General features: G+C 37.0%; 1 protein-coding gene across 2 annotated transcripts in view; it reads right to left on the bottom strand.

The window, feature by feature from the left end:
- The window catches only part of IRAG2 (inositol 1,4,5-triphosphate receptor associated 2), a 48,112-nt gene that overhangs the window by 25,923 nt on the left and 9,357 nt on the right, over positions 1 to 12,832 (bottom strand). Inside the window, exons 2-4 of one of the 2 annotated variants that reach the window (XM_036866103.1) lie at positions 10,360 to 10,507; positions 9,510 to 9,591; positions 44 to 90 (exon numbers count right to left, since the gene is read on the bottom strand). In XM_036866103.1, the coding sequence (XP_036721998.1) occupies positions 44 to 90; positions 9,510 to 9,533 (71 nt within the window). In that variant the 5' untranslated portion in view covers positions 9,534 to 9,591; positions 10,360 to 10,507. Of the gene's footprint in view, positions 1 to 43; positions 91 to 9,509; positions 9,592 to 10,359; positions 10,508 to 12,832 lie in introns of those variants that run through there. The other variant, XM_036866102.1, reaches the window with a different exon arrangement.

The raw sequence follows: 12,832 nt of genomic DNA, 5'->3' as shown, positions 1-12,832 counted from the left end.
TGAATATGCATCACAAGTCATACACAGAAACAAACAAGCAAACCTGGACTGTGGCAGACTCTCAGAATATAAGTGTTCAACACCATTGTCCTTAAGATAAAAAAAAAAAGAGAGAGAAACAAGTTTAACAATTTGACATTTTCCATTCCAGAGAAGTTGTGTTAAGCAAACATTTTCATACAGTTTTAAATGAACCCATATTTGCTTTGCTCTTTTGGAGAGGATATGGGAATGGGATGGTACAGGGCAGACTGATATACATACTTTCTCAAAGCTGTACTTGCAAAAAAGAAATCCAATTTTAAGTATACTTACAAGTCCAATATTTAAAGAAAATTTAAATTCTTGGGCAAAACAAATTCTAAACTCAAAGGGCAGATAGAGTTTATATCATGAACTTAAGTTTTCTTTAAACAGAACATTCTAGGTGGACATAAAACAACATTTCTATTTATGGAAATATTACTCAACTTAAAACTTTTGGCCTGTTGATTTAAAAATGGTTCTCAATTTTCTAGCTAGACACATAATACATTTTAAAGTTAATCCAATTCTCAAAGATCTGATGGATTACATCTACCGCAACACCTCTTACTTGGGGCTCAAAAAGAACTTAGCAAAACTGTGGTCCCAGCCTTCCAGGGCAAGAATTTGAAAGTCTCATTTGAACTTCTTAACCTTTATCAAGAGTTCCTAATTTGGGGGGAACTTCAGGAGATTAGGTTCACTTATTCTCTTTCAAAAAATACAGTGGGAACACAGGTTCCTCTTTAATAAAAAGTTTTTCTATTCAATAATAAGTATATTTTCATTATCATTCAGTTTATTTAGGAAAAGAAATCAAAATTTAATAAATTAAAACTGAAATCACTTGGACATATCCAAAATATGCACAGACAATGCAAAACTGAAGACATTTAAATATTCCATAATCAAACACACAGCTTCTTGTTAACTGGAACAACCAACAACAGTTTTCAATGGAGGGATGCCGTATATCATACACCGTATTTAGAATCTCTCCAAGATAATACTGACTATAGTCCCAGAAAGATAAAGGTTTAGCAAGAGTTTGCTGAATGTATAGTTTTCCAATACAAAAAACAATAGCTTACATCTGTTCAGCACATTAAAATTTACAAAAGCCCTTTTATGTATCATCCCATTTAATTCTCCCAACAACCTTATGCGGTGGGTTTTACGGAAAAAAAAAAAAAAAAGATTTACTTATTTCAGGTAAGGAAAGTAAAACCAATGAATAAAGTAATTTCTCAGGAGTATTCAGAATGGTGGTGTCAGCCTCTAAACAGTCTAAACAATCAGACTAAATACAGTGTCCTCTTCATTGTAAACAGAACTGTCTCTGAAATACCCTAAGGCTATTGGAGAGGCAAAGACTTCACAATGATTGTCTTAGACTGGTAGATGATTTGAATATAAACTTTTAAAATGTTCCCCTCAAATGTTTAGAAAACCCCACAAACTTGCACAGCAAGAATTTACACCTAATCCTCCTACATATAAATGTTGGGCAATCTTCTCTTTTATTTCATTTTTGTCCCTGCTTTAAATGTCTTTGTGTCAGACTATATGTAACTGAAGCCTCTTGTGACATCAGTTTAATTTAAGTCAACAACTTTCATCAAAGGCCCAGTTTGTGCCAGACACAGTGAAAGGCTGTTTCTGGCACAAAACAGAAAGGTTGGAGAGACCAAAAATACATTCCTTGTCCCAGAGGAGCTCATAGGCCAGTCAGAAAGACAAATATGCAAAACAAATACTTCATAAATTATAAGCAGCATTCCACAGAGGAAAGTAACATGCACAGAACAGAGTGGGGTAATATTTGCATTAAATTTTGAAGAGAAATTATACCTTATACTTCACTGGTAGTTAAATGATATTGGCTCTATCCTTAAGATATTTAAATAGATTGCACTAGTAATTAGTATATGCATATTTAACTATCTGCCCATATATATGTAAGAAATGAAGCTATAAAAATAGGAAAAAATTAAACATTCTTCAGTCTCATTAAGTATCCTCCATAAAAATCAACAAGGATTGATTCCTTAATAATAAAAAAATCAGGCCCATTTAACCCTCCATAACATACAAATCTGTTATTATGTGTGGCTTGAAAAAACACTTATTACTGTGCTATAATTAATAACATATATTATATATAATATTTATATTGCACTAACTAAAAAGCTAATTTTGTCAGAAAAATATTTCTTCTTATACCAGAGTCATGAATACCTGTATTTGAATTTAAGAGATATGAAAGAGAATGCAGTTATTTTCTATTCAATTAAACTGATTTCCAGCATTAGGGGAAAGGGAACACATTATTTCTGTAAACTTTGTTTTTTAAAAAAAGTTTATTATTTAAAGTCAAAATAATAAATATAGCAAAAATACAGTTTGTTTTCATTATACTAGAAATGAGTCTCATTTGCCATAATGGTCTGTGTAAAGCCCTTCTTTTGTCCTATTTTTTATACGTGAAACCTTTTGGTAAACATAAAATATTTATTGATTAACTAAGTAACAATTCTGTGATTTTCGAGAAATGGCATATATTTAGTAGCTGTACATTACTACATTGTTCTGTTGCAAGGATATTGGATATTACTGGATATTATTCCCAATTCATTAATCTTTATAAATCTCACTAATCAGAAAACAATGTAATATACAACATATCTCAATCCTAGATTTTCATACATTTGGTCTAACATTTTCTTCCTCCTTACAAGAAGAAGCAGACAAAAGAAGGAGATTTTTTTTCTTCCAAATTTAGGGTTACAGTTAATGAAAGTTGGAGATACAGCCCCTCAGGGTGTCTGTACCTGTGAAGGGGGGGTGAAAAATAACTCAGCAAAAACTTTCTACAATTGTGCTCTTTTCTTCCAGTTTCAAAAGGCACCCCTATTTAAACTCACAGGAGAACCTAACACACACAACAACTGTAGGATCTGGGCAGATGATAAAAAAGATAATTTAATGGATATATTTTAAAACCAAGGAAAATCAAGAAACTGACTAAAAGCAAGAAAAAGAAAGTTCAGAAGAGAGACTTACCTACATGTAGAAGATTGGCTCAAGTCAATGAGTCTAACACATGCTGACAGCATAGAGCAGGAAGCATGTTCTTCCTGTTCGAGCCATTCAAATATCAACCTGCATAACATTTACATGAAAATCCGTGGTCCAGCCCATTTGCTTTTGAGAGTAAAAGTCTAACGTAGGGTCGGGTAGCTAAGGTACTCGTGGAACAAAGCGAGACATTTTCCCACAGGCTAGATCAGCAAATGCAGGACGCACACACACATATTCTCTCTCTCTCTCTCACACACACACACACACACACACACACACACACACACACAGAGCAGTATTATTTTAGTATTTAGATAGAAAATATGAAGAACAATAAGAAATAACTTCTAAGATATTAGTAAGGGCAGTTAACAGGCCTAGATAATCTCCCAGGGTTACTCTTCTAGATGAAGTGCTATTTCATCCATAGATTTTTATGATCAGAAACCCTTCCACTAATAAACATTCATGTTACCGATGTAATTTTTACTTTTAGATCCATTTTAGACAATTGACGTTACTCAAATAAACTAATATGATCTTCTGAGAAAAGAAGAAAAACCGAACAAAAGGAGTCTATATAGACTTATTTTATTCTAACTTTAAAAAAAAAAAAAAATGCCCTTGACTTGAAGTTGGTTTCAATATTCTAAAAAGAAAAGAATGTAAAATTAAACATCAAAAGATTACAACTGTTATAACCTAAATAAAATGAAATTCCTTCACAAGTTTTTTTTGTTTTTTTGGGTTTTTTTGCAATTTCTGACTAAAAGGACACCACACATTCAGATCTACAGGACACACCCACCACTTTGAGGTTCATTTGTAATACAGTTATCAGCCAACTTCTACATGTCCCAGTTTTGCAACTGGCAATGTTATTTATTCTCCAAGTTTATTAAAGCTGCACCCACGCACAGCTTGAGAGAACAGGACAGACAATGGCCAGAAAATCTGAGATACTTTAAAATTGATTCTGTCCTTTGCCTCATAAATCACCTTCTCCTAGTGATAGTATATCTTAGGCAAAAACATGTAATGACATGAAGGAGACCTCAAAGGGATGGCAAAGCACTTAATATTTAGTGTATGTGATTTTTTTAAACAGCCAAAGAGAAAACAGAAATTCATCTTCCTATCCTCTGACCTGTATTCTCTGAACTTCACACTGCTGATAATTCTGATTCTGGGTGATAGTTACAGTTGCTATTTTCTGAGTGTTTACTATGAACCAGGTACTTTATATATGTTATAAAGTGTCTTGTTGGGGTCAAATCTGAGCTTGGAGTAGGTAGAGGGGAGAATCAGTTTCACTGTCATGTAATTTTCATGAAGCTTCTTAATTCTTGGAGTGTTTGGGGACAAACACAGGTACCTAATCACAAGTCCAGTTTTGCAAAGTCCCAGAAATCCTTTGGTTGCTCTTCAGACTCAATGGTGGGAGCAGTGAATAAGGAAAGAAAGATTATAAGGAGAGACAACTGAGCCCCAGAGAGAAATTGCCAAGAGTGAGGAAGAACTGAGAAAGTTGGGCCAAATGAACAGCTGGGTCTAGCTATTGAAGGGGGCAGCAAGCCCTGATTCAGTGGGAGACTGTGCTACTAGCCAGCCCTGCTGGATTATATATTTGCCTTGAAAAGTAGAGGATAATTTTAACTGCATCACAAGGAGTCCACCCAACACCACAGTAGGACCCAGCTCTGAAGGTGCTGAAACAAGAAGTGAGAGTCATCTCCCTACCGACCAGGAAGAGGAGATCACCAAAGGTCCAGACACAGCGTTCCAAGGAGGTCGACCGTGCAGCAGGCAGGGACCGTGGGCGGTGTGGACAACAGAAAGGACTGCAGAGATGTGAGTGGTGAAACCAACTACCTTCTCCAACAATCTCTCAGGAGGTTAAGTGTCCTTCCCTGGGACCCACAATTTGGTGAGATCAGAAGGACATTGGGATATCCTGGTAGGCACCAGTATAGAGATTCTTGGAAATGCTGAGAAGGGACCCCATGAATGAAAAAGGCCTTCCTATTCATCAGCAAGTGGGGAAACAGAGCACTGAGATTTGTCTCTCTTCTAAATATGACCTACTTGGTTTGTTTCCATGGACTGGTTAGGCCAGAATTTAGCTGTTGCAGATATATATAGGCATATATATATGCATAATATATGTATATGTGTATGTGTGTATTTGAATCCTGAAAAGAACTCTGCAAAGTAATATCTCTGTTTCACCAGGGAACACACACAAACTGAAAGAGGTTAGGCCACTTGTCCGAGTTCACACAGCTAGTAAGTAACAGAGCCAGCTTAAACCCACAACTGCTTAATTCCAAAGCCTATGCTATGTGGCTAAAAATTCTAGATCATTACTGGGAAATATTTCAAATAAATACAAAAGTAGACAGGATAGAATAATTACCTTTTGCGTACCCATTCTGCAGATTCAACAATTATCAACCTATGGCCCATCTCCTTTCATCTATACCATCACCCACTAAACCTACCTTAGCATTGTTTTGAAGCATATCCCAGATACCACAGACATTTCTTTCATAAATATTTTAGTCTGAGTCTCTAAAAGACGAGGACTGGAAATAATTTATTTCCTTTTTTCCTCTTTACACTAAAATATCCCAAATAAATAGATTTCACTGGGTCAGTAAAGTAGCTCTGTTCTCCCCAGGAATGTCACAAACTGGACCCCAAATTATTTTACTAAGACACGTTTTTATTGAGGTATTAGTCTTGTTAGAGTCCTCTGGTCACCCAAAGACCCTCTTATGAATACTGATGTTCACTCTTATCTCCTATTGTGCTTTCTGAAAAAGATGCTAGAATATAGCTTCCTCTGTGAATATGGGAGAGTAATAAAAAAAATAAATCTCAGGTTCTCAGGAACACCAGTCAGAAAGCAATAGGGCAAGACTGTCAATTCAACAAGTGCACTGGGTACTCACTCTCAATGTTTTAAATAGACCCTGTAGGGAGTACAAAAATAAATAAGTAAATAGGCATTCAACAAATATTAATAGAGCAGCTACTGTATACCAAATCTATTCAGGATGCTAGATGCACATTGGTTAATGGCCAAAGGCACTCTACACCAAATTTATAATCTGATACAGGAACATGTTAAGAAAACAAAGAACTACAATGTAACCAAAATATAGACGAGAGGAGCACAGAGTTACTGGGGTCTAAAAGAAAAGAGTGAACTTATTTTTTCCCGAGTGCTACGGTTGAGAAATGAGGAAAATGAGGCCTGAATGACAAGACTTTTCCATAGTAGCAGAGAGGTCGAACCAGGGAAAACCCTCACCTCTCAACTTCTAATCCATTATGATTTCCATCTCAAGAAGGACTAGAGATGCTTGACGGTAAACATTTCTCGCTACCACAAAAGGTTTTATGGAACACATGGTTTTTGGAATGGGCCTTGATAGTCGAATAGAATTTGACAAGTGGAGAAGTGGAATTGTTCTGGGCAGAGAAAACAGCATAAACAGCTTTGTGTCACATATTCCAACAATACAGACCACCTGGTTTGGCTGACACTTAGGGACAACTATAAGGCATGGATGGGGAAAGGTTGGAAAATTAGGTTGCAACCAGATTAGAGAAGACCTTGAATACCAGGGCAAGTTGTTTGTTTTGAAGGCCCTCAAGAGTGACGAAATTCCAAGAGTTTGAAGCCAAAGAGTTGGGAAAACACAACTATTTATGGGTCGCTGGGACAAACACGGATTATATGCTTTGTCATTGTAATTTCATGTTTCATCCTAATTCTTATGAATGAGAATGCATAGATAAGCATCATCTAAGGAGAGAGTTCTATTTGTTTAAGAGATGGGTGGGGGGCATGAAGGGGTAGAAGGTGGGGATTTACTCAAGGGACAGGCATGAGGGAGTAAACAGGCTGCCCGGATTCCGCAGTGGAGCAAAGGAAAAGGGAAATGGTGGAAATTGGTGGGAAGAGCCATAGAGTGCAGCTGACAGATGAGTTCCTGGGGCCTACGGAAGAGATGGCACGGAGGCAGCGGGAAAACCTGCAGGGAATCTATACATTTCCGCAGGAGCATTTAACAGGAGTTTGTCTTGTGATCTCTGTTCGCTCCTATTTCTTCATGGGTGTCGAGACAAAATAATTCGGTCACATATCCTAACGAGAGTGGATTAGGAGGTCCTTTTAGATACAAAAGGAAGCACATTTATTTCTTAGCCAAAAAACTACTTTCAAGGTAACTATGAGTAGTTACTAGGATTGAAACATCTAAATTCAGTGTTCTCAGAGGAGTCGTAAGAAGGGATTAATCTTTGAAGCTATAGAAACTTGAATTTGAATCCCAGGTTTGCTACTTACTAGTTGAGTGATCCTGGTTAAGTTACTTAACCTCTCTGAACTTCAGTTGCCTCATCTGTAGAAGCAGAGAATACTTACCATTCAAAGTTGTAGAGACAATTAATAACATGACATGTGGAAATGTTTTCCTACAAAGTACCTGGTACACAACTGATGTTGGTTCCTTCCCCTTTCTTGGTGAAATCAGTACCAGATAAAAGGGAAATTACTAACAACCAAACATCCTGTAAGCTTCCAAGTTCAACTTCCTTTACTAAAACTTTACAAGAACGGCTAAGGAATAGCAAAATGGATTCATTTCCTTTTTCTTTCCTTTTCTTAGCTCTTCAATAGGATGGGGTACTAAGGAATGGAAAAAGTGAGATACATACACTTAAAAGAATAAGAACAACTCATGTAAATCAATTTTTTTTAAAAAACTCATTTTTTAAAATGGACAAAAGATCTGGGTAGACATATCTCTAAAGAAGATATACATATGGCCAACGAGTACATGAAAAATGCTCAACATCATTTGTCATTAAGGAAATGCATATCAAAACCAGAACAAGATACCACTTTACATCCACTAAGATGCCTATAATCAAAAAGATAGACAAAAAATAAGATACATGTATATATATAACTGAATCACTTTGCTGTACACCTGAAACTAACACAACATTGCTAATCAATTATGCTCCAATATAAAATAGAAATTTAAAAATCAAATTTAATTTAATTTAAAAAAAAGATAGACAAGTGTTGACAAGGATGTGGAGAAAATTAAATCCTCATACATCACTGGTGGGAATGTAAAATGGTGTAGCTGCTTTGAAAATCTGTTTTGCTGTTCCTCAAAGTGTTAAACATAGAGTGACCAGATGATGCAATAATTCTACTCCTAAATATATACCCCAAGAACTGAAAACATATGTTTACACAAAATGTTTTACACTAATGTTCTTACTGGCATTATTCACGGTAGCCAAAAAGTAGAAACAACCCAAGCGCTTATCAGTGGTGAATGGATAAACAAAAGGTGGTATATTCATACACTGGAATATTATCCAGTCATAAAGACGAATGAAGCACTGATAACATGCTACAACACGGATGAACCTTGAAAACATTATACTAAGAAAAGAAGCCAGTCACAAGAGGTCCGTATTGTATTATTCCATTTATATGAGACATCCAGAATAGGCCAGTCTATAGAGGCAGAAAGCAGATTAGTGGCTGCCTAGGGTGGGGTGGGGTGGCGGATAGGGATAGACTGCTAATAGGCATGAGGTTTCTTTCTAAGGGGATCAAAATGTCCTAAAGTTGATTGTGGTGATGGCTGCACAACTCTGAATATTTTTTAAAATATTTAATTGAACAATTTAAACTGATGAATTGTTTGGTAGGAGAATTATATCACAATAAACCTTTTTTTAAAAAAGGAAGAGTGATGGATTTCCAGATTCTGGAACAGAATGGTCTGCTCCATTTGATTGAGAAGATCATATTCCCTCAGGCTCAGACTGCTGACCAAGGAAAGTGCTCCAGGCACATCTCCACGACCTGGGGTGTTTGCCTAAGTGCCCTCAGCTACTTAGTATTCTCTTCTTGGGTAGAGAAGTACTATTAGCACCTAACTGCAGCAATGGGTTCTCCTTGGGCATTGCCCTACTTTGTACAGCAAAGTACCAGCACCTCAAAGATTATCTAGCCTTGACTTCGATTCTTAGAGAGTCAATGAGACCTGAGACTCTTGATAGCCAATAGTGAATTTAAGTCCCAAACCAGCCTGTCTTTCAAACAAAAAGTTCAGAACACTTTATCAAAATCTCCGTTTGGTTATATATCCTTGAGTTTATACTATAGAAGGGGTAGAAATCCCCCCAGATGCCATCAAACGTTGACATTTCTCATGCATCTGAATTCTGTGGTATAAGACTTGTACTTGCCATAAGAGTCTCTATAATACTTCAAAACAAAACAAAACAAAACATAAAAACACCATAGAAGAGGGTCAGGATATGGTAGAGCTAAAAATGAAGTTGAAATATAGTCCAATACTCACTTCCATACTTAGGTCATTATTCATCCTGATGCAACCTGAAAGATCTGTTCCTGGGTGGGGACCACCTGTAGGGCCTGGACACCTAATAATAGACAGTAAAGTTCCTTAATACAGGTGGAAAAACTGCAAATTTCAGCAGATACCAACCTATCACATAGTTCCCCTTCCCTGCCCCAATTTTACTGAATTTCTAATTAAGTTCATGTCTTAACTGAGACATGATGAAAGAGAGCTCCAAGCTCCATCAGAGAGAGAGGTTATAACCATAGAGAATCTAGTCCCAAATGAAAATGAAGTTATTTGCAATTCAAAGTCTTGTTTCCTGACCCTCGATACAGAAAGGAAATTTCATTGGGGTGAACAGTGCTCACAAACTCTACTGACATTTCTGAACTTTTCCTAAGGAAGAAATGTCTGTGTACTTAGCAAGTTGAGTGAGCTCAGATGAGCTTTGGGAAAGGGTATGTGCGAGCACAGGGATAGAGTCCCAAAGACTTGTTCACCTGGAGTGTGAAGGAATAGAAAGATGATCAAAACCTAGCTGAATGAGTTAACTTAGCAGTACATAGTATATTCCTAAAAACTGGGAAACATGTTAAGTAGCCTAATTTGCCTTTTACACTTTAGAATGGATATCATGAAATTCAAAAGAGCTATAGAGAAAACTATAAAGGTATCTTTGTTTTAAAATTGTCGATTTTCAGAAAGTTAGAGAAGTTACACAATAAAAATTCCACAATAAAGATGTCATGATGTCAAGATATGAAACTTTTACTGATTAAATGTTTAGGCAATAGGAATAGGCCACCCACGAAAAGTAGGCCAAGTGTATTTTGCCCTTTTAACTTACTTGTGCCTTCCGGTCACATCCAAAGCACTATCCTCTATTTCTCCATATGTGGGCCGTTCACATGAAGCATGGATTCGGTTGGCTACACATGAGAAGGGTGTCAATTCTAGTCTTGGAATTGCTGTAAGACTATCCAGATACAAGGCATCTGCAGTAGAACAGAAAAGAATAAATATAGAAATTAATGGTTCAAATTATATATATATACTATTTCTTTTCCTCTTGGGAGATTAGACCATTTCTGAAAAAACAAAAGTCAGTTCAATTCAATTCAATTTACATTTTTTTTTGAATTTTATTTTATTTTTTTTTTTATACAGCAGGTTCTTATTAGTCATCCATTTTATACACATCAGTGTATACATGTCAATCCCAATCGCCCAATTCATCACACCACCACCACCCCCCGCCACTTTCCCCCCTTGCTGTTCCATACGTTTGTTCTCTACATCGGTGTCTCAATTTCTGCCCTGCAAACCAGTTTATTTGTACCATTTTTCTAGGTTCCACATATATGCGTTAACATACGATATTTGTTTTTCTCTTTCTGACTTACTTCACTATGTATGACAGTCTCTAGATCCATCCATGTCTCTACAAATGACCCAATTTTGTTCCTTTTTATGGCTGAGTAATATTCCATTGTATATATGTACCACATCTTCTTTATCTATTCAATTAACATTTTAACATTACAACTCCCCACCCCCTAAATTTTGATGCCTAGTTATGAGGGGTAGAAATGTCATTTCTTTTTTTAAGAAGGGCGTAGGGGTGAAGGAGGGGAAACAGAAACCCTTGCCTAGTAAGCAACTAGAGGGGTCAACAACAATCTGCTGCCAGGGGGCAAAATCCAGCCAGCCTCCTGTTTTTGTAAATAAAGTTTTATTGGAACACAGACACACCCATTCATTCAGTATCATCCAAGGTTGCTTGTGGCTAAAACAGCAAAGCTGAGTAGTTGCTGCAGAAACCGTACAGCCTGCAAAACCTCAAATATTTACTATCCGGCCCTTTACAGAAACAGTTTACCAACTCCTAAAGAGAAAAACAGTTCGACATTGTAATTGTAAACCACTGAAGAGTGCAGGAAATAGGGTGACAATTTTTTTTTTGAGGAAACTGTCTTGTTATGTTTTTCTGAGTATAGGAAGCAGCAGAATTTAATAGAAAAAACATAGGCTTTGGAATTAATCACAATTTTTAGTTCAAATCCTGACCCTGACACATACCAGGTGTGTGATCTCGGATAAATAACTAAACCAACTCTGAGCTTCAGTTTACTTACATATAAAGTGCCACATGGGGACTTCCCTGGTGGTCCAGTGGTTAAGAATCCACCTTCCAAGTCAGGGGACTTGGGTTCCATCCCTACTTGGGGAACTAAGATCCCACGTGCCTTGGGGCAACTAAGCCCGCGTGCCGCAACTACTGAGCCCACGCACCATAACTAAAGGGAAGCCCACGTGCCAAAATGAAGTGCCCGCGCGCTGCAACGAAAGATCCTGCATGCCACAACTAAGACCCAATGCAGCCAAAAATAAATAAATAAATAAATAAAAAATTTTTAAAGTGCCACATGACCTTAGGCAAATTACTCAGTGTTCCTGTCTCCTTATCTTTAAAATGGGAATTACATTAGCATCTACCTCACAGGGATATGGTGAGGATTAAATGAATTAACAGGTACGTGAACATACAGTTCTGAAAGCAGAGAACTGTGCCTGGCACATAGCGGGCACTCTTTCAGTGCTGCCATAGTATTGTTACTATCACTGAGTTAGTGTGGGTAAAATCGTCACTATAAAGCACTCCTCTACTGTCTGACACAAACTGGCCACTTGTTAGTAGCAGTAGCAGTTTTCTCTGTTCTAGTTGAAATGATCCACAAATCATTCTACTTGCTTTTTATTCCTTCTTAAATTTATTTTGATAATCATCCCATTTCTTTTGTCATTTCAAAACCAACCATTAACTTTTGCTTTCAAGCACATCCAGGTTGTGATGAGAGATGCCACCACTTTCAGCATTTCCTAAGATAAAGTTCATTCTCCTTAGACTGGCATTAAGTATTAGTCCATGATGTGACCTACAACATGCTCCAAACTTAAATTCTACTCCATCCTGACCCAAGCCCTCTTATATCCACAGTGACTTATCCAGCATGGACTCTTCTCCAAACACTTAAAACTTTTGCATTTTTTTTCCCCCTCATGTCATTCTCCCCAGTTGGAATACTTTTTCCATGCTTTTTGCTTTTCCAAATGCAGCCCATCTTTCCATGCCTGGTTCAACACTCATTTCTTCTACAGAGCCTTCTCTGAACCCAGGTCTTACATCCTTAATAATCTGTGAGCTTTAGGACTTACTCTCTAGGACTTACTCTCTAGTATACATAAAATAGTGCCTTGCACAGAGTAGGTGGTCAAATATAAGTTGACTGACTGAATTCAGGGATAAACATCTAAGTTTT

This window comes from Balaenoptera musculus, chromosome 10, assembly GCF_009873245.2.
Source record: "Balaenoptera musculus isolate JJ_BM4_2016_0621 chromosome 10, mBalMus1.pri.v3, whole genome shotgun sequence".
Taxonomy (NCBI): domain Eukaryota; kingdom Metazoa; phylum Chordata; class Mammalia; order Artiodactyla; family Balaenopteridae; genus Balaenoptera; species Balaenoptera musculus.
The sequence above is the reverse complement of the archived record's forward strand: the minus strand, read 5'-3'. Positions and strand labels throughout refer to the sequence as shown.